This window comes from Geotrypetes seraphini, chromosome 2 (genome assembly GCF_902459505.1).
Source record: "Geotrypetes seraphini chromosome 2, aGeoSer1.1, whole genome shotgun sequence".
In the NCBI taxonomy this organism is placed as follows: Eukaryota; Metazoa; Chordata; class Amphibia; order Gymnophiona; family Dermophiidae; genus Geotrypetes; species Geotrypetes seraphini.
Window position 1 is genome coordinate 173,106,387 of NC_047085.1, and position 22,375 is coordinate 173,128,761.

Here is a 22,375-nt window from a genome sequence, read left to right on the forward strand (position 1 = left end):
TTTTACTCGCTCCCAGAGCTCATCTCAAGAAGCAAATCAAAGGAGCATAACCTGCTCCTTAGGAGCTTTCCTTTGCATGCCACCATGGCTCAACCACAGCTTATGCCACTGTTTAAATAGTAAGAGCACCAATAATCTGCTTACTCTGAACAATCTGCTTACTCCAGCAATCACATGACCATTAATCAGGGAACACTGTAGGAAAGATTCAACTTGCTATGGAGCAGCTCTTAAAAAACACAGTAAATAATAAAGAGTTAAGTATACTCAACCACCACTAATTCCACTGTTTAAATAGTAAGAGCGCCAGCTGTCTGCTTAGTTTGATGTCACTTGACTGTTGATCGAATACTCTAGGAAAGGTTCAAGTCGCTATGGAGCAGCTCTCAATCAAGGCACCTAAAAAACACACACTGGGTCTTACTAAATAGTACTAGAGGTTTTTAGCATGGTCTGGCAAGGAGAATGATCCAATGCTCATAGGAATTCTATGAGCATCAGAGCATTTACCTCACCAACCTGCGCTAAAATCCTCTAGTGCCGTTTAGTAAAAGGATCCCAAAGCAGATAACAAAGGCTTAATTTACTATCAATTAGATCAGAAAAAATTCTGAATGCACACTTTATGTATTTATTTAGTATTTATAGAAAGACAAAGAAACCAAAATGGAATTGTCCAGATCAGAATGATGTGCACTAAAAAAGTGTCCTCCAACTCATTTGATAATGTGAAGATCTTTATTCCTCCAATATCACAATGGTACATTCAACGACTCAATGACTCGACATATACATGTTTCGGCCAACAGGCCTGCCTCAGGAGTCTTAAGAATCACGAATGATGATATTTGAAGAATACTGCCACCCACGTGGATTTAACCAAAATTCAAAAAAGGAAAGACATGTCTCATTTATCTGAACTGTTTAATTTATTGTGCATATAAAAATGCTTTGTACACCACTTAGTTGTAGGTGGTTTATAAATATGGAAAATAAATAAATAAACCCCTCCTTTACAAAGCCATGCTAGCATTTTTAGTTCTGGCCGCTGCGGCAACAGCTGCAATGTTCATAGAATGCCTATGAACGTCCGAGCTGTTACCACCGCGGCCAGCGCTAAAACGCTAGCACAGCTTTGTAAAGGAGGGGGGTAAATAAACAATATCTTAGTAAATTGGAAGTCTGAGAATCCAAATGGCAGATGGAATTTTAATGTGGACCAATGCAAAGTAATGCACATTGGGAAGAATAATCCAAATCATAGTTACCTTATTCTAGGAATCAGCACCCAAGAAAGAAACCTGGGTGTCATGGCAGTGTGCTGAAATCTTCTGCCCAATATGCGGCTGCAGCAAAAAAAAACATTAAAAAAACAGGTTGCTAGGAATTATTCGTAAAGGGTCAGTAAATAAAACCACGAATATTATAATGCCTTTGTATCGCTCCATAGTGTGACCTCAACTTGGGTATTGTGCGTAGTTCTGGTTGTCATATCTCAAAAAAGATATATCAGTATTAGAAAAGGTTCAAAGAACAGCGACCAAAATGATAAAGGGGAGGAACTCCTCTTATATGAGGAAAGACTAAAGAGTTTGTGGCTCTTCTGCTTGGAAAAGAGACTTCTGAGGGGGAATATGATTGAAATCCTCAGTGGTGTAGAACAGGTAAGAGTGAATTGATTTTTCACCCTTTCAAAAAGTACAAAAACCAGGGAACACTCAATGAAATTACAGGCAATCCTGCGTTAAGAACAAGTTACGTTTTTAAAACTGTTTAAAGTTGTATTTATATGTAACTCAGAACTTGTACATTTTAAGATTCTTGTTGCTTACATCTGCTCCCAGCTGACAAAAAGACCAATTGCCCCTACCAGTGTTCCCTCTAAGGTATAGCATGCACAACCACACACTGTTCTTAATGTGGAAGTGCATCATTCCTGAATCTAATACAGGAGAAGTGTAGGAGTCTATGCCACTGGAAATACTACTCAGTGACATCAAATGAAGCCTCAACTGCTTTCTTAAGTACAAGTCGTGCTTAAGTCGGGTGTCTGTAATTCAAGAACTGCCTGTACATGGAAATACTTTGAAAACAAATAGGAAGAAATATTTTTTAATCAAAGAATAGTTAAGCTCTGGTTGGATTTAAGAAAGATTTGGACAAGTTCTTGGAGGAAAAGTCCATAGTCTGCTATTGAGACAGACATTGGAGAAGCTACTGCTTGCCCTTGATCTGTAGCATGGAATGTTGCTATTATTTGGGTTTCTTCCAGGTACTTGTGACTTCATTTGGCCAATGTTGGAAACAGAATACTGGACAAGATGGACCATTGGTCTGACCCAGTATGGATCTTTATATATTCTTATGCTGGGCTTTTACCTCACAGGCTCTTTAACACACGCTAAAACCTGTGCTAACTACTTATCGCATCCTAGTAAACATTCCCCATAGTAAATGATGGTAGATAAAGGCCTGTATGGTCCATCAAGCCTACTCAATAAGATGGCCAGAATTCTAGATCATGACACAGCGCTAAATTTTTCCCTGTCCCCATAGGATCTATCTCCATCCCTGTCCTCTTCCTGAGAGTTCTGTCCCTGCCTTGCCCCATCCCTTCAAGCTCTATCCTCATCAAGTTTCAAGTTCAAGTTTATTAGGTTTTTATATACCGCCTATCAAGGTTATCTAAGCGGTTTTACAATCAGGTACATGGGGACAAATTTACATCATCTGCACAAACCTCAAACACACATGATTTTACAGTGTTTGAGGTTTGTGTGGATGATGTAAATTTGTCCCCATGTCATTCTCTACAGCAGGGGTGTCAAACTCAATCACATTAAGGGGCCGAAATCTACAACACAGACTAAGTTGCATGACAGACCCTGCCCAATCTCCGCCCCAGACCCCTCCATAATAGTACTAATTGTAATACCGTTTTTTCCATTCATTTTTCATATATACACACAATATAATCTTATCAAAAACACATAATTGTTAACCACAAAATTAAACTACACAAAGCACACTGTATGCTTCTCAACGTCAGAGGGAAGACTTCCGGGTGAGCTGTGGGACATGCATGGAGCCGCTGCTCGCGGTTTTGTGCACAAAAACGACTGCAGCAGTAAGGAGAAGGGAGCTGGCCAGAAGGTAAACATCTGGGGGAGGCAATTAGCAAAACAACACATCACCCTCAAACCTGAACACCCTGGTCTAGTGTAAAGCACACAGTCACCCGCAGGCCGCATAAAACAGCCAGGCAGGCCGGATTTGGCCCACAGGCCTTGTGTTTGACATATGTGCTCTACAGAATTCTATCTACTGCTCCAAGTAACTTACACCCCCTCTATGTTTCTCTCGTATATTCTGGAATTCATTCTCTGTTTTGTCTCCACTATCTCCCTGGGAGGAAATGCCAGGCATTTACCATCCTCTCCATGAAAAAAGTATTTCCTGATATTACTCCTAAGTCTACCACCCTGCAATCTCAGTTCATGTCCTCTAGTTCTACCCTTCTAAAAGATATTAATATTCAATCAATTCTTTTTCAAACAGCTGCATCGTATCTCCCCTGTTTCTTCTTTTCTCTAGAGCAGGAGTTCTCAACCCAGTCCTTGGGACACACCCAGCCAGTCTAGTTTTCAGGATATCCACAATGAGTATGCACAAGATAAATTTGCCTGCACTGTCTCCATTGTGTTCCAATCTCTCTCATGCATTATCATTGCAAGTATCCTGACTGGCATGATGAATTTTGAAGGCATGGTTGAAAATCCCTGCTGTAGGGTATACATATTCAGATTCCTTCTTATATGTCCTATTGTAAATGTATTTAGTATGTAATTAGTATGCAGAGACTGTCTACAGGTACTGACATTGATTGGAGACAGTGCATACTTATAGCTTATTTGAGATACATAAGAGAAACAGGTAACTAGTAGATGTAAGTACCTAAGTTAGACCTATAATAATGATAGGTAAGCCTAATAATATAGGAAGGAAACTTGATATGTTTCAGTGGCATAGTAAGGGGTGCGAGGAGGGCAGTCTGCCCGGGGCACCATTTTGCTAAGGGTATGGCACCCCTCCTCCTCTTCGCCCACCCCCTCTCCTTGCTGCATGTGTATGCCCTTGCCTTCCCCTGTACATTTACTTCCCTGGTGCAAGGTTTCTGCCCACATTGGCATCGGCGCTATCTCTGATGTCACTTCCGGGATCAACACCTAGGAGTGGGGCCTGTCCATTACCATAATAACAGGAGCATCAGAAACACAATCTTTAACTCTTGACTTCCCTTTCTGAGCACATGTGATAAATTAATTGAAAGGGGCCTCTTGTTCCAGCCCCCTTATCAAGAGAGCCCTGTTTCCTAATCATAGCTGATTTACAGCTTGGATGTTGAAACTCATGGTGTAGTATTTGTTTCTGCAGTAACCTTAATACATGTAATTTATTCTGCTTTTGTATCCTTACTGTGCTTAACTGGAAATGATCTCAACTTGTTTGTTTTAAATACAGCTTCTGAAATTTGGAGAGATTGATTAGTTGCTATCATAGGACATGGACTAACAATGGAGCTTTCTGAAAGGGAGAGTAGCTATAGTTATCTCTCTCTCTCTCTCTGTGCTACTTCCAGAGTCACCCATATCAGAGACAGTCACAACACCTAACATGCATGTTATAAAATCTGATTTCTATTCTAGGCAATTGTCTGCCAACTGAGCAGGCAGCAAACTGTAGAATGAAAGTGCAGGAAAGTCCACAGTTGTGTTATTCACTTTTTGGGGTGAAACTAAGATTTATCCTATCTCTCCTTCAGGATCAGAATTTAGTTCTTTCATTACGCCATGGTCTCCTTGCTATGATCCAGGAATTTCCCCCTACTTCTCCATCACTTCTGACCTCATAATGTGGGCTTTCTTCTTGAAGGGAAAATCTTGTTTTCTGACAATGCAATTATCAGACATGAAGGTAAGCTCTGATGTTATTACTGGACGTGATTCTGATATGGCACAATCATCTGGCTAGGCATTGCCAATGTAGCAGTCTCCTGCAGTCTCTTTTGCTCTGTGGAATTAAATGCAGAGGAGTCAGAATTTGTGCTTTCCCCTTCAAAGCTGCATTCCTCTTTTTATCTCAAGAACATTGGACAGGGAGACATTTAAGCAATGTAGTAAAATCATGCTTCTACAGACTAAGAATGATTCGGTCAATTTTCAAATTCCTCAAACCAAAATCATTAAATATACTACTTTATTCGCTAATCATAGCGAAACTTGATTATTGCAATTCCTTACTCATAGGTATCACAAAAAAAAGAAAAAAAAGTCTACAAATAGTGCAAAATATCACCGTCAAGCTTGTCTTCAACACCAAGAAATACGACCACGTAACCCCATTATTAGAAAAATCCCACTGGCTCCCGATCGACCATATGATCACGTTAAAAATTTTGCTTTTAACATTTAAAATCCAATCCACAATAGAACCACAATTCATAGATAAATTGCTCATTCCATATGCTACCCTTCGTACTCTTTGGTCTATGGATCAAAAACTATTAACAGTTCCATTGCTGAAAATAATAGGAACTCGAAGACTAGGCTTTGGAACACTATGCCATTATATCTAAGAGAGGAAGAAAACCTTACACGTTTTAAAAGTTCCTTGAAAAGCTTTTTGTTTAAAGATGCTTTTGACCTGTAACTTCCCCAAAATGCTATTTCAATTCCTCTCTTTTACATTCTTCTGCTCCCCATCCCTACTGTGCCTTCCATATTTTTTATCATTAGCAAACAACTTACCTCATACATCGATCAGTACTCCTGCCTTCACCCATCCCAATATGAATTTAGAAAACAGCACAACACTGAGCTCCTCATCACACTAACCACAAAAAGCAACTGCTGCGCACTGGTAAACAAGCAATACTTCTTCAGTTCGATATCTCTGCTGCCTTTGACTCGGTGGACCATCAACTGCTCCTAACCAAACTCTCGAAAATCGGTTTAACAGGGACGGTCCTGAAATGGTTCGCTGACTTCCTACAAAATCGTGAGTACATGGTCAAAAAAGATGGAATATACTCTAGCCCCTAGAAGGCTTTCTGTGATGTCCCTCAAGGATCTCCGCTATCCCCAATCCTGTTTAATATATTCATGAGCTCACTAGAGAACATCGAGCTGGAAAATGAAACCTTTCTATCCTATGCTGATGACATTCTCCTTCTCCTTCCCAAAACCTGCAACCATCCAAACATCTCCAAAATAATTTCAAAGAATATAGCAAAAGTCCAAATCTGGGCAACTATCAACAAACTAAAACTTAATGCCACCAAAACCAAAGCCATATGCTTTCATACCAAGCAACAAAACATCGTGACAAACGTCATCCTTCAATGTGGCACCACCCTCACAATGGAAAAATCCACTAAAGTCCTCGGCTGTATAATGGATGACACCCTCACGATGGAACCACAAATCTCAAATCTTTGGATACACAATGAGACAACTATGACTCACTAGGTCATACTTTCATCCACACCACTTTGCACTGATCGTCCAGATAATGGTCCTGCCTCAACTGGACTATTGCAATTCTGTCTACTCGGGCATCAACACTACACTAATCCACAAACTTCAACTCATCCAGAACACAGCAGTAAGACTGATTTTCAACATAAAGAAATATGATTCAATCTCGACCTTCCTCAAACAACTACACTGGCTTCCAATATCATCCCAGATAAACTTCAAAATATCATGTATACTACACAACATATTACATGGAAACTCAGCTGCTCCCCTTCTTCTCCCCCTTCCCTCCCTGTTTACTCTTCAGTCGCCTAGAGCTTGTATGGGTTTGTGCGACTCACAAATAGAAAATTAGATTAGATTATCTTTCTCTTTTCTATAACAAATTGTAGTTCTACCCTCCTATCCTTACGTACCAGTTAGTATATGTACCTGTTTTGTTTTAATGTTTTTATTGAGATTAGTTTTTTTAAGCTGTATGATACATTATGTTCTTATATTTTTATTGGTGTGTTTCGCTTAGAAACACATGAAAAGCGATCTGATCAAATACTAATAAAACCTGAAACTTTGAGACTTATTTCTCTGTGCAGAGAAACTGTCAGCTTGTTGATCAGAGCATGAACTAGGAGATTGTATTGCAGGAGCACAAAATCCCATTCTTTGTGACTCAGTATGTTTATGTTTATTAAAGCTCCTTTATATACCACTTAAACTACAAATAAGACTGCCTTTTTTTAATTGCTTAATAAGAAATTCATATATCAGATCTCCTGAAATACTTTCCAGATCCTCCTTGCAAGTTTGGCTCACTATCCCTATATCAAAGGTCTGTATGGCTTTTTCATCAGTATCTGGGCACTGGATTACCTGCTTACTATGATTTCTGTTTTCACAACAGACTCTAAAAGTAGTGTTTGCCACTCATCAAAGTGTTCAAAGGTTTCTGGAAAATCTACAGTTTTGGTGCAGAGGTTTACCACCTCACATGTCAATATGTCCATGTCTGATATCAGTTTACCTGATTTCGGCTGCTCTTATATAGATAGTCCTCTGCACACACTTGCATGTTTTTCCCTGAAATGATTAAGCAAGGAGCAAGGTGACAGGAAGATAATGAATAAGAAAGAAAATCTCTGTCGTCTTGAATGCCCACTTGTTTAATACTACCATAAACACATTTCTGCCAATCAGAGCCAAAAGATAGATTTCACTATGCCACTAGAAATTATGTAGAGCACACAATGAATATTAGTGAAACATCAGAAGCACCATATTACAAAAATGGTCACAAAGAGTTAATGGTGTCTTTTTCATTACGCACAGAAGTTTAAGTGAAACATTCTATCTTTCTGAGCAAAGGACTCAGACTTATAGCACATAAATAAAACTGTATGCTGTAAATGAAAAGATTATATTGGGCCATTGGTCTGACACAGTATGGAATATTGGTCTGACACAGTAAGGCTATTGGACCACAGTAAGGCTATTGGACCATTGGAATATTGGTCCGACACAGTAAGGCTATTCTTATGTTCTTATTAGGATGAAATATTTTTTCACTCAGAGAATAGTTAAGCTCTGGAACACATTGCCAAAGGATGTAGTAAGAACAGTTAATGTAGCTGGTTTTAAAAAAGATTTGGACAAGGTTCAGGAGGAAAAATCCATAATCTACTGTTGAGACAGATATGGGGGAAACCACTGCTTGCCCTGGATCGATGGCATGGAATGCTGCTACTATTTGGGTTTTTGCCAGGTACTTGTGACTTGAATTGACTCCTTTGAGGATAGAATACTGGGCTTGATAGACCATTGGTCTGATCCAGTAAGGCTATTCTTATGTTCTTATATTACAAATTTGTCAATGTAAATAATTTTATTAAATATACCAGCTCATAAAAGCTCAAATATATATAAATACTAATTATATCTTAGTAGAACCTCCATCTGTAAACAGATATAGGGCATAATTAGTGTACAGAGAATGCCTACAGGCTTTGACTTCAATTGGAGACAGTGCAAAAGGGAACAAAGTATGTGTGTAATGAAATTTGTGTAGTATTCCCCAAAGATCTGATCTGAATTCTAACTCCATATCATCCCAACAAGCAAGAACACAGCCTATTATTATAAAATTAAAGGCTTTTTTTTATTTACAGGCAATTAAAGTAACAAAGTGTAAACATGATTCAGAATTATATACAAAGTTATACAGCTTAGGAAGATAAAGGCCTTCCATAGAGATGGAGAGAAGTACTTCCTGAGATAGGAAATCTATGGGAATGCTAATCCAAAATGAGTCCTAAACATAAGATAAGAAAATTCACATCGTATTTCACTGGTAGAAAGAAAGTCCAGGACTAACTCAATTGGAAAAAAAAATGTTCCGATAAAGGTACAAAAAGATTTAAGAAACTGCTTATTCAACATAATTAAGGTAGAATCTTATTGTTATCAAGAAGAATCTATTATTTCAGATGTGACACTCATAGGACCATGTCATTAGAGTGAAAATTCACCGTGTCTCTTCACTAGTCTTAATATTTTTAATCTGTATTTTTTATCCATATTCATGAAATAACTAAAGTGCTTAAAGTGCTTGATAATAGTTTGCTTCTTTGTAACAAGCACCGATAAACAAAACCATCTTTCTGTACATTTAGCGAGGTTTTCCAGCCTCAGTACGTTCAGAGGCTGGAATGTACATTCAGAGCATGAGATGGGCATGATGAAGGCATGTTATAAGTGGGATTTGTGTGTTTTCAATGGCGGGTTAGACATGGACGTCTTGCAGCGATAATCAAACACTTGCAAGGCATCCTGGACGTTTGGAACTAGACCTGTTTTAGAAGCGTCTAAGTGCCACAAAGGTGCCCAAATTGACCAGAAGACCACTGCATGCATCAAGGTAAGACACCCCCACACTCCCCCAGTGCTCACTGACCCCATTCCACATACCTGTCTCTAAAACAACAGCATCTGATATGGAGAAGCCTAGTAGAACTGCTCACAGGTGTCTTTAGCCTGGTGGGTGGGCTAATGAACCATAGAGAGGAGGACCTAGGCCTATAAGCCACTCTAACCACTACATTTATGGTAGAACATGTGAGCACACACAAACCCTACTATACTGCCATATAGTTGCCACCTGCAGCCATAAATGCTATTGGGGTAGTACACAGGAGGGTATAGTAGGTTTTGGGGGACTCACCCTAAATTATAAGGGGGTTATGGTAAGGTATACAGCAGGCACACTTTAGGTGAAGTTCACAGCAGTGCCTCCTAAGGTGTCCCATTGCTCTGTCAGGATGTCTATGTGGGCAGTCCATTACTAGCCCCACCCATGTCCAAATGGTTAGGATTAGGATATTTTCACACTGGATATTTTTCTGATCAAAAGAGGGATATAAAGCTAGATGTCCCGGTGACCAAGATGTCTATGTAGACAATTTTTTTAAAAAAATTATATTTGGACATCCAGCAGTTTGCCATTCGAAAATGGCCATTTTTGTATCTCCAGCTTTGGACGCTCATCCAAAGTTGGAGATAGACTTTTTTTTTTTCAAAAATACTCCTCCACGTAAGATTTGCATACATTTACAGAATAGATTGGAGGCAGATTTTTGGTATATACTGTACACATAGTTCATCTTTCTAGTGACCTGTGTATCTAAATGGCATGTAATTATGTATATTACCTTGCCTGTGAGTGATTTTATAAAGTACTTTTTGCACATGTACAGCATCTTATTAAATTCCAATCAGGACAAAAATACATGCTGTGATATGGTGACACTTTATCAGTATTTGTGTATGGGGCAGAGCAGGCATCTATGCACAGAAAGGACAAATACCATAACTAGGCACATATAGTTAGTTATCTGTGCCTTGCACTTGTAAGTGTACTTTGAGCTGTTCTATAAGGGAGCATATAAGTGCTGTAGTGTATAGCTATAGGGAAGTATAGTATATGAATGATCAGGACATAGGTGTGTCTCCAAGATACCTGCTTAACATATACACTACTATAACTTACATATGTGCTTAGTGCCCTTGGGCATGCTCATTTTACACTTGTCATTGACTTGGTATTCAGACCAACTGGGCAGACCAATGTGGGTTTACATTAGTATTCTATAACAGAATCACCCAGATATTATAGCTGTGCAACATTGGGGCACGCTATTAGAGAATTACCCTCATAGATTATAAAATACATAAATCTCTGCACATTTTTTAAAAGAATCGAGATATAGATATTTATACATGCTTCATGGCAACACTGAAATGTCTATACATGTAATGCAGATGTGATTTCTGCCATTTACATTAGTATTTTATAAACACAAGATGGTACCTACTTGTCTTTAAAACAGTGACTTAGAATAGCATCACGCTAGCCACACTGTTATAAAATTACCCTCTAAGGGGCTGGTTCTATAAACGGAAATCCTGATTGTAGGCTACCACCATCTGGCAGTCAATTTGGATGCATGTTTAAAAATAAATAAAAAACAACCAATAACATCGAGGCAGGCCGCCTACACTATAGGCATTTGCTGTGGTTGCAATAAGTCTAGGGACACTTAAGCTCGCCAAAGGCTGGGTGTGGGCATGATTTTCCCAAAAGTGGCCTTGGGCGAGCTTACACTATAGTCATTTGCTGTGGTTGCAAAGAGAAGTCTAGGGACACTCGGGCTTAAGCAGCCCTAGGCATCTCCCTAGGGCCGCAACAGGTGTCTGAAATGTAGACCAGCTAAATTCTGGAAGGATGCCCACTCCCTTCTAAGTTCTGGAAGGATGCCCACCACTCCCTTCAGCTGGCAAGCCCAGCTCTTCAAAATGGTGGGCCTTCCCTTCCCTGGTGCATCCTGGGAAGCACCACAGAGGGGCCTTGGACCTTGATTGGTTCAGGTGCCTAAGGCCCCTCCCATAGGAGGGGCCTTAGGCACCTGGGTCAATCAGAGCTTTAGGCCTCATTTCTGGTGTGCCCTGGGATGGAAGGGGCATAGCCTAAACTCTAATTGGCTCCGGGGGTGGGGGTGGTAGGAGTGAGTGGGCATCCCTCCTTCTGAGATACATTCCAGGTGGGTGTTGGGGATTCGGGGGTGTCCTGCCATAGCCGCTCAGCTGATCGTAGCAGGGGCATTTTCCCCCATGATCAGCTGAGACGCCAGGCCTCCCCAAAGCTACGACTTTGGGGTGACCTGCCAGCTCAGCTAATTGGGGATTCCTTTGCCATGATCAGCTGGATGGCAAGGATCCCTCGATCAGGCAGGCACAATTCTGTAACCAGCACCTGTGACATGGGCACCGGTCAGAGAATCGAGGTAGTTAGGTGGGATTAGGTGTCTGTCAATTAGGGCAGATGCAATTCTGTATAGGACACCAGTGTAGATTCTCAGCCGCTTCTTAGGTGGCTGCTGAAACTGGTGTCCTATACTGAATCTACCTGTAAGGAGATAAATTTGTACAAATGGCATATATAGAAATTTCCAGAAAGCCTCTGTTTTATAAAGGCAATGTAGATGGCGATGTGCCTTTATAAAAATAGACTCCCATAACTACCCCCAGTAGTACATTCTGTCCATTCCTCATCCAGACTACAAGCTTGGGAAAGCCTACATGTATATTGTATAAAAGTTGATGCTGTGTTTCCATGCACCAACTTTTTATGTCTGTATACCCCCACATAATGTTATAATAAACATATTTTCCAAATATAGAGCAAGCTTTACATGCAGAAAATGCTTTATAAATTACCCCATAAACATATCAGAACCAACTTTTCCAAATGATCATGGGACTAAATTTAAAACAGATTATCCCTTCATGGCACAGTGAAAGTGCTTGCTCAATTTTGACAGTTCTTGAAGAACCATCTTGCGTGTATACTTTGAAAGAAAGGTGGGAGAGGGTAGAATGACTGAGATACATAAATGCACAGGAGGCTCTGGAATGGGGGGGGGGTGCATAGGATGAAGGTGAAAGAGAACAGACTCAGAAGTAACCTTAGGAAATACTTTTTCATGGAAAGGGTGGTGAATTCATGGAACGGCCTCCTGATGGAGGTGGTGGAGTTTAAAAACTGTATCTAAATTTAAGAAAACTTGGGACAGGTACATAGGATCTCTAAGGAAGTGAAAGGGAGAGCAGATGGCATAGATGGGCAGACCAGATGGGCCTTATGGTTTTTATCTGCTTTAATTTTTCTCTGTTTCTATGTAACCATGGCACCCACAGTGCTTAAAAAAATGAATTATACACTACGGTAATACAGAATAGCACATGCAGCAACAATGAACGTCATCTTACTTGAGGAAGTTGAGACTTTTGATGGAACAACTCTGAGAATTTATCCTCTATACTTGACAGTTTCAAATTTTGGTCTGGTCAAGATTCCTTTTTCCTGAGACAAAGTAAAGTTCAATTGTAGTTGGGTAGTAATAATCGCTTAACAGTACATTTAATTCTGGGAATAATATTTTTATTAGTAACTCAAATCAATACCAGCTCTACTTGTTTTGACTTAATCTTGCAGGATTTTTTTTTTAATGCTAATGAAGCCTTAACTAGACGGTTGAAACCATTTTTGATAATATGCACAAAAGGATAGGAAGGTAAAGAGGACTTTTCAGATTAACAGCAGAAGTATACATGCAAGGGTAGCACAGAGTTTCCTAACATATTACGCATTCCTTTCTGAGACAAGTCTCTTTAATGTCATCTTTATCTGCTACACGATGCATGAAATCTACTTTCTGTTTTAGGACTGCAAATGACCCTTGGCCCCTTTAGTGGAGACACAATGTGACCTCTCCATTGTCATCGGCTTTCATTCTCTTGAAAATTCTATGAATTTTTATTACAATTTTTTTTTTTAAACCAAGCTGAGGCTTCAACAAATTACTTGACACAGATGAGATGAAGTTGTTGAAGTAGTGTTAGATAAGTTTTACAGCCAGCATGTGCGCTGCAGAGTAGCACAAAGCCCGTGTCCTACAATGTCATACACCAGTAACTGCTGAGCCTACTATTGGATAAATACATCATTTTATGGAACATTGATTGTTCTATAAACCCAATGGAGTATTATGCTCTATGATCAAACCATTTAGATTGTGTGTAGAGCACAGAAAATGCCATATTCAGGATGGTACTAAAAGTGCCATTTGTGTATTTTATGGATGTCATTACAGGGGAAACTTCCCTCTGTAGGCCCTGTTTACTGCAAAATTTTTTACTCTGTAATGACATTTTTCATTCACAATGTATGCTTTCAAGAGAGGAGGGGGTTGGTTTATTTGTTTCATTCAAGTTTAGTGCACAAATTCTATATATTTTAATTAAATGTAAGCTTAACAAAAGCATATTTATTTGGTGAGTTCTATCATGAAGGAAGGAAGAGAAACAGTCACTATAAGGAAAGCACACACACACACACACACACAAACACGTTTTACAATTTATAAAAGAATGGCAGAGAATTTCTCTACTTTTGGTTTCCCAGGTACTCATCAAACTTGGAATACATCTTTGATTGTTATTTTGGAAGGAGATGGAAGAAAAATGCAAATGTGATCTTCATGCTTAAGAATCTTGACATATTCCACAGAAAAGAAAGGATTTAAAAAAAAAAAAAAATCACTAAGGACTACAGTTGATAAATAACAATTCTGCTGAAAAGTCAGCCTTCTTGGATTGAAACCAGTTCTCTGATCAGATACGAATCACTCCTTTGCTGTCTCTCTGAATTTGAGATGCTAGATTATCACAATTTCACTACTACCATCACTGTTTTCAAGCGCAGTTTTGTCAGTTTTGTTAGGATGCCAACAGCATCGCCACTTTGAGATTTCCTTAAAAGCATATTGCTGTGCCTCAAGGTAGTAGCTTAGATTGGTTAAAAAGAAATCTTAATTGGCTCCTTCATTCAGTATCAAGAGAAATTTCTGGAAAACAGTATACATAATCTTGTACAAGAAACATCATAATGGTCAGGATATATGGATTCTTATACTATAAATATGAAAATGAAAGAATATTGGTAAGGTTACTCTAAATACCTCCCTGCAGAAGTCCATTTCAATAAAAGGTTGTAAATTTTCCATTTCATATTTACCAAGGAGATTTTTTTAAATCAAAGTTGAAGCTCTCAATAATTTTGTAGGCAATAGTTTGGTTAAACTTTAAAAGTTACAGTATAGATTCGCATTAGTTTAAATGACACTTGAACTTCTACAGAGCTCAACATGAATTCATTATAGTTGAAATGGAGGACTTTTCAGTGGGTGAATCTTTTATGATTTGATTGAGGCTGTTATATTTTATAGGGGCCATTTTTCAAAGCAGTACTGACAGCACTCGAAGTTATTAAATTGCTGAATCAAAAGATGGACCTGCATTTTGCCTTCATGAACTGTGATGGAATATGCGGTGTTAACGCTGAGCATGAGGTGCATTTTACCCCTTAGGGACATTTACCCATGTAGTTTACTTCATGGTCAGGAAGTGGCTTAACTCACCTCTGGATTCAAACAGAACAGACAGTTTAGTGTCACGGAACAACTCTATACCCGAGAGATTAAAGACTGAACGTGCATCTTAGAACCGCCTAAGATGCATTTTATTCTCTTACCCAACAAAAACTATATTCAACCCCAGAATATAATGAGAAATTGTAATTGCCAAGAAGACAGAAAGCTTAATTTGTATAATTATTCTTTTGCATCCCTGATACTCATTTTCTTATATTTTGAAAGCTTTCAAGCATGACTATTGTGCTGTAAATTAGCTCACATCAACAAAGCAAATATTTGGTGAGACAGTTTTTACAGATGACTTTCAGTGCATTAAGAACAGGTATGATACCGTTTTAATCCCCCCCCCCCTCCAACGAGTATCCTGTACTCCTCCTCTCATGTTATGATGTGGCTAAATCAGAGGTGTCGAACTCTATTACATAAGGGGCCAAAATATAAAACAGGCCAAATTTTTTTATTAAGATATTTAGGGCTCCTTTTACAAAGTTGCGCTAGTGTTTTTATCGCAGACACCTGATTAGCGCACGCTAGCCGAAAGTCTTCCACCTGCTCAAAAGGAGGTAGTAGCGGCTAGCACGCGCGGCAGTTTAACGCACGCTATTCCATGCGTTAAGCCTCTAGCACACCTTCGTAAAAGGAGCCCTTAGTCTTAGTAGAAGTATAGATCCTTCCGTACCCTCAGACTCCTGTGGCGCGGTCAGGCACTTGGGTGGCGCACCCTGCTCCAACCTAGCTTTTACACTGGGACTGGGTCGTTCTGTCTGCAAATAGGTACTGAGGCAATGTAGTGAGGAGCTTGGAGCACCGCTAGGAGTGGGGCAGCATGATCAGTGCTTAGATACGGCACAGTCACTGCGGGCCACGTAAAACAGCCTGGCGGGTCGGATTCGGCCAAGGGCCTTGTGGTTGACATATGTGGGCTAAATCTAAAGAGAGGCAAACCTCTGGCATAAGACAGTGATAACTTTATGAGCATCTCCAGTGTAATTCAGTAGTTTGTGCCAGATTGGTTACATGGTACAACTTAGAAAGTGTTTAATATGTTAAATTGCTTGTCCTCTTTCCCCTGCCTTTTCTTAAGGCAATTACCTCCTAAATATCATCTTTCAAGGGAATTAAAATACTATGCAGTGATTTTTTTAAAAAAAATTGTTTCTCAGCTTGTAATCCAAGTTTCCAAGTTTATTAGGTATTTTTGATTTATCGCCTATTCAAAATTCAAGGCGATGTACAAATAAAATAGTTGGTAACACACTTACAATTATTAAATTAAACAAACGATTATCTAAAATACAAATACACATATAACATTACATTTAAAGGGTAATGAAATAGAATTGCCATACTGTAAGTTTTCTACAACATACCTCGTACTTGACTGTTGAAACCTTTAGCATCCTTAAACACTATAGAGTCTAGCTTGGCAGTTTGGATATAGTGGATTATGATGAAGTAATAAAACCAGGATTTACAAATACACTTTCAGTTACCGTATTTGCCGGCGTATAAGACGACTTTTCAGTACCTTAAAATCCTCCCCAAAGTCGGGGGTCGTCTTATACGCCGGGTACTGTTTACATGCCCTTACTTTACATGCCCTAACATCTCCTTCCTTACCTCCTTACGGTGCTTACGGTACTAGTAAACCTGCAGGGACATCAGCGGGGCCATGGCGGGACATCAGTGTGACAAGGGTGCCAGCTCCTTCATCCTGCGCAGCGGGAAGCAGCGGCGCTCTGGCCCCACCCCTTTTCTCTTTACTACGTCTCTCGCACATGCGGCCGTGTGTGGAGTCTAGCCCTTAAGGAAGTTGCGGGGGCGAGCAGGAGGCGTGCCGCTGTGTATGGCTGTGTAGGGCTGGCACTCCTGTCCCATTGATATCCTGCAATTTTACAGTTTACATTAAAGGCAGTGCAACTATTTGTTGTGCAGAAGGTGTGCGGAAGAAGGGGTAGTCTTATACGGCGAGTATATAACAAACTCTATATTTTAACTGTAAAAGTTGGGGGGTCGTCTTATACGCCCAGTCGTCTTATACGCTGGCAAATACGGTACTTTTTTTAAAAAGAAGTCTGATGAATACCAGAACAAATACTGTAGAGGAAAAGGGTTATAGCACTTTTTGTAGCATCCAAGGAACCCAGTCAAAGTAATGAGAACACATTAGAAACTGAATTTATCTGAATTATCAACAGTGGCCTTTTCTAGGAAGGAAATATTATATGATGGGGAACAAACAATGAATGGTGAAATAGAATCCTAAAATGAAGGTGCAAACTTATCCTATGGTTTAATGACTTGAAAGTATGGATGAAAGGTAGGAACCTCTGTCATTAAAAAGCAACAAGTGTCTTCTGCTTCGTGATTCCATGTTTACTGCTAGATCTTCAAAGTGGAACACCCTATTTGAAATAACTTAAGGTTCTTTGCTTTTCAACCTAACTGGAATCATCATTTTTTAATTTCTATACTATATTCCAGCAACCTGACTGTCCAGATCCATTTACAATAATAACATAAAATCAGTATTACTGTATAACCAATTTTTTTTAAACTGTCCTCTAAAACCCTCACCAAACATACCCCCAAATACTCAGAGACCATATTTTCCTACTGTACACACTGCCCATTTTCCCCTATCCTTAGCCTTCTCTCAATAGCACTTCATTCCTTTCCTTACTTATTATCCCATTCCACCAGCATATCACCCCAATTTAGACTCTAAACGCTTTTAGAAAAAGCCTAGCATTTAACCTCTTCCTATATGTCAAATAATTCCATCTTTATATCTTCTTAAAGCTCCTGTCCTGCTACTGAGAAAGCCCAGTCTCCGTCTAAATTTGTACCACACTTGAGATGTTGGGACCTTCAACTGCACCTCTTGACTTGGTTCAGAAAGTTAAGTGATTGTTAAAATCAAGTAGCCAGGAAATTCACAATGATGGTAGTCTTAGGCAGGTGGGCAGGCTATATCATTCTTCATTTCCACTGTTTATTAGAAAGAAATGAAATATGGCCTCAGAGGCCTCTTTATACATTCCCTCTCCTTAGCTTCTGTTAGTAAGAGTTATGGAAAGGAGCATAACCTTTATCATTAAGCATATTTGAGATTTTACTTAAAACCATTTTTCTCCTTGGGTAATTACCCTCCCAGCTAGGTTTTCTTTTGGTAGGAGGAACTAGTCACAACAGCGGTAATATTCTCATATTTAAGCCTTTTTTAACCCAGGCTACCATACCATTTCCTTTTGTATTTGAACAATATCATCTTGTGCTCATTCTGTATTGACCATATGAAGGAAGCCTAAGTCTTGAAAGCAAACCTTACATTTACTAAGTTAGTGCAATAAAAAGGACAATTTTATAACTGGGTGTGTGCAATTATCTTGCATAAGTGCCAAGATAATTAACATTTGTGGGCATATATGCATTATGAATCTTTATTGATAACCAAAATTTTACATTGTGTATATATAGGAAACTATTTGTATTTCGCTGAGTGTCCAGCTCTCTTCTGTGTAAACCGCCTAGAAATCGTTTGATTGAGGCGGTATAGAAGAATAAAGTTATGTTATGTTATGTGATATACTATAATGAACAATTGTAAGGGGACATACACATAGATTTAGCATGGGAAGGGCATGGGTGTTTCTATCCAATTTATGCATATAACATATAGAACACTATCCCCCTCTTTTACTAAGGTGCGCTAACCGATTAGCGCACGCTAAATGCTAATGCGTCCATAGACTAACATGCATGCGTTGGTGTTTAGCACACGCTAAATCGATTAGCGCACCTTAAAGAGGGCCTATATGTTATATGCATTGTATGCCACATTTTGGCATACCCATATACTTTTCCATTGACCTGGCATAAATGGTTGTACCTAAATGTAGACGCTCCAGGTTTAAGTTAGCATTCTGTAATGGAATTAGTAAGCCCAGATTCCATTATAGCATAGGACTCCCCACATTGCATTGGGGTACCTAAAACAGAGAGCTCTGCTTTAGAATTGCCTCTATTATGTATAGAAAATTTGAACTTCATATGTATCTAAATTGGCTAACCTGAAACCTCTGGCATATATAACTGACTTTTAAAAAATTGAAAGATTAAAGAGTAACAATTCCGTTTGTTTTTTTTCCAGGTATTGTGTCCAAGTCTTATGAATGTCGACTGAAGGGGCAAGGAGCAACCTTTGTGGAAACTACAGCTCCATTTACTGCAGCACCATCACCGGAACCATCTCCAGTTAAGGAAAAAGCTATACGAAACATTAGAAAGCTACAGCCAACTGAGCAAGTGCAACAAGTAATCATTTTTGAGGGATTTTCCGAAGATTATGACGGTGATTTTGCAGTTGATGCATCCGTGGAAGAAACTGCAGCAGCTACTCTCCAAACTTTAGCAATGGCAGGTCAAGTGGCAAGGGTGGTCCATATTACAGAAGATGGTCAAGTCATAGCCACAAGTCCAAATACTTCCCACGTAAACAGTATTGTTCCTCGACAAATACTTACTGAGCAATTAGCAGATGGTGTCACCCAAGTTGTGGTAGTTGAAGGACCAGTAGAAGACACTGATGTAACTGAATCAGTTGCAATTGAGGCAGTTGACTCCAGTGGTACTGTGGTGCAACAGATGATGACACGGGAGATTTTAGAAGGATCACAGACTATAATACATCCTCCTGATACCTCTTCAGCACTAGATGCACTGCTTTGTGCTGTAACAGAGCTGGGTGAAGTTCAACACAAGAATGAACATCAGAACAGTGTCAGTTCTGATCCGGAAGACTCAGTGAGAATGTGTATTCAGAAGACTCCCAGTGTATCTACTGAAACTGAGGTACCAGTGTTCCATGGAGAGCAACAAAATCAGGATGAAATACAATCTATGGAAGTAGTAACGCAAGTCATGCACCCATCTGCTATCATTGCATCTCAGGACTCAACTCAAGTGGCCTTCAAGAAAATGGTCCAAGGTGTACTCCAGTTTGCTGTTTGTGATACAACTGCAGCCAACCAGCTGATGAAAGAAGGTGTTACTCAGGTAATTGTAAATGAAGAGGGTACTGTGCATATGGTGGCAAGCGAAGGTTCCCGTATCATAATGCAAGATACTGGAGGACATGAACTTCGTCTCCAAGGTGAACACGTGAATTTAGTTGAATCTGAAGGGGAAATTTCACAGATCATTGTCACAGAAGAAATAGCCCAAGCTATGGTTCATAATTCCAGTAGCAGCTTCTCTGAAGGTACTACACATTATATTGTGACAGAGTTACCGCAAGAAGCTATGCAAGATGAAAGTGGCATGTATTCACACACTGTAATAGAAGCAGATGCCTCTGGAGAAATTTGGCAATCTAGTAACATTCCAGATGCAACAGTTATGGCCACCGATGTAGCCGGAGACCAGCTGACTACTATGGTTGTCTATACAGAAGGAGATTCACAAACAGAAGTAAGCAGAAATAATTCAGGACCTAAAGGATGGTGATGAACTACAAGAAACATGAAACACTATCATCCTTATCATGAATCAAGAAAGATTCACTTAGGACACCAATGCTCCTTAGAAGTACCTTAGAAAATTGCTAAAATACTGTTGTCATGCCATCTGAACTCTTGGGGCCTGTTTTACAAAGCCGCACGGCAACGGCCCTGAAGCCCTTTAAATCTCTATGGGCTTTGGGTCGTTACCGCGCTGCAGCTTCTAGCGCGGCTTTGTAAAACAGGCCCTAGGTTTCTGTAACTTTGTGAAAACTAATTTAATTTACTTTTAAAAAGTGTTTTGAAAGACACCATCAACAGCTTAAGAAATAGAGATAAAACAGAATGATCGAAGTATGACTAGTAAAATAAAGTATTCATTTGGACAGGAAAGAAATAAAATTATAAAGAGATGTCTGATGTGATTTGAATTTTTATTTTGAATTGTTTTGCTAGAGTGCAGCTTCTTGCCCTTTCTATGGTCAATCTTGGCAGCTGGCTGGGTATTGCTGTCACCTTAAATGTAGATTAATTTAAAAGAAAAATGGTTTCCTAGTCTTGAAAATTCCCCTTTTCAGCAGTTGAGCATGTCCACCTTGTACCCACAACAGGAACTCATGTCCAATCTACAGTAGAAGAAAAAATGAACAAATGTCACAGATTGGTCTTGTAGATGGACCTAGCCTTTATGTATCTAACATACGGAATAGGACTTTTTATACGGCTTTTCCTGGAAATTCTACTTTTTGGAGAAAAAAAAAAGATCATCAAACCAAGGAGTCTATCTCTAGTTTGGTTTAGGGCTACTTGTTGTATTGAGTTCATACTGTAATCCTAATTTTGAGTGTTGTCTATATAACAGAGCTAAGATGAATTTCTTATTTTACATGCTATACAAATATTAATGGAAGAAGAATAATCAACTAAACACCCTGATGTAAACAGCTCTACTTGTATGAGGCCATTTACTAAAATAAATGCTAGTAGCCCCTCTTCATGTCTGATAGCACTATAGTTTAAAATATAAACTGCTAAAATAACAGGGTTTTGTTTACTATAGTTATTGGCTATTCCTGTTATTTGTATCTTTTTGGTATTTGAGAAATATAAAGCATAATGATCTAGATCAGGGGTGTCCAACCTGCGGCCCAAGGGCCACGGCCCCCTGAAGTATTTTGTGCGGCCCCGGTCGAGGGCGATGCAGTGTTTTCCTCTGCTGCCCTCGGGTGTTTACCGTCTTGCCGGCTCCCTCCTCTGTCTTGCTGCAGCATTTGCACGGCCCCAGAAACATTTATTTCGGCCAATGTGGCCCAGAGAAGCCAAAAGGTTGGACACCCCTGATCTAGATTCAGCAATTGGCACTCAAATATCTGCACCACAAAAATCGGTGCTCAGCGCTGTTCTATAACAGGCATTTAGGGCTCCTTTTACGAAGGTGCGCCAGGGCCTTAACGCGCAGAATAGCGCGCGCTAGCCGTTACCGCCTCCTTTTGAGCAGGCGGTATATTTTTGGCTAGCGCGTACTGTAGCTCACGCTAATCCGGTGCGTGCGCTAAAAAACGCTAGCGCACCTTCGTAAAAGGAGCCCTTAGATGAGCTCTCATTATAGAATAGCATTGAGTGCCATTTTCAGCAGCCAAATGGGGTGCCAGGATTTATGAAACCAAGTGTAATTCCCAGCGCTCAATTTGGGCACACAGACCTGGTATTCTACAACAGTGTGTACAAATTTTAGGAACGTTCCTGACCTGCCCATGTAGCTCCTGTGGCTACACCCCCTTCAGGGTGACGTGCT

General features: G+C 39.7%; 1 protein-coding gene across 3 annotated transcripts in view; it reads left to right on the forward strand.

Annotated features, from left to right (window-relative positions):
- The window catches only part of ZNF407 (zinc finger protein 407), a 1,075,359-nt gene extending 1,053,963 nt beyond the window's left edge, over nucleotides 1-21,396 (forward strand). For all 3 annotated transcript variants that reach the window (XM_033934315.1, XM_033934317.1, XM_033934316.1), the window contains one exon: nucleotides 19,233-21,396. In XM_033934315.1, the coding sequence (XP_033790206.1) occupies nucleotides 19,233-20,587 (1,355 nt within the window). In that variant the 3' untranslated portion in view covers nucleotides 20,588-21,396. The remainder of the gene's footprint in view (nucleotides 1-19,232) is intronic.
- The last annotated feature ends 979 nt before the right edge of the window (nucleotides 21,397-22,375 follow it).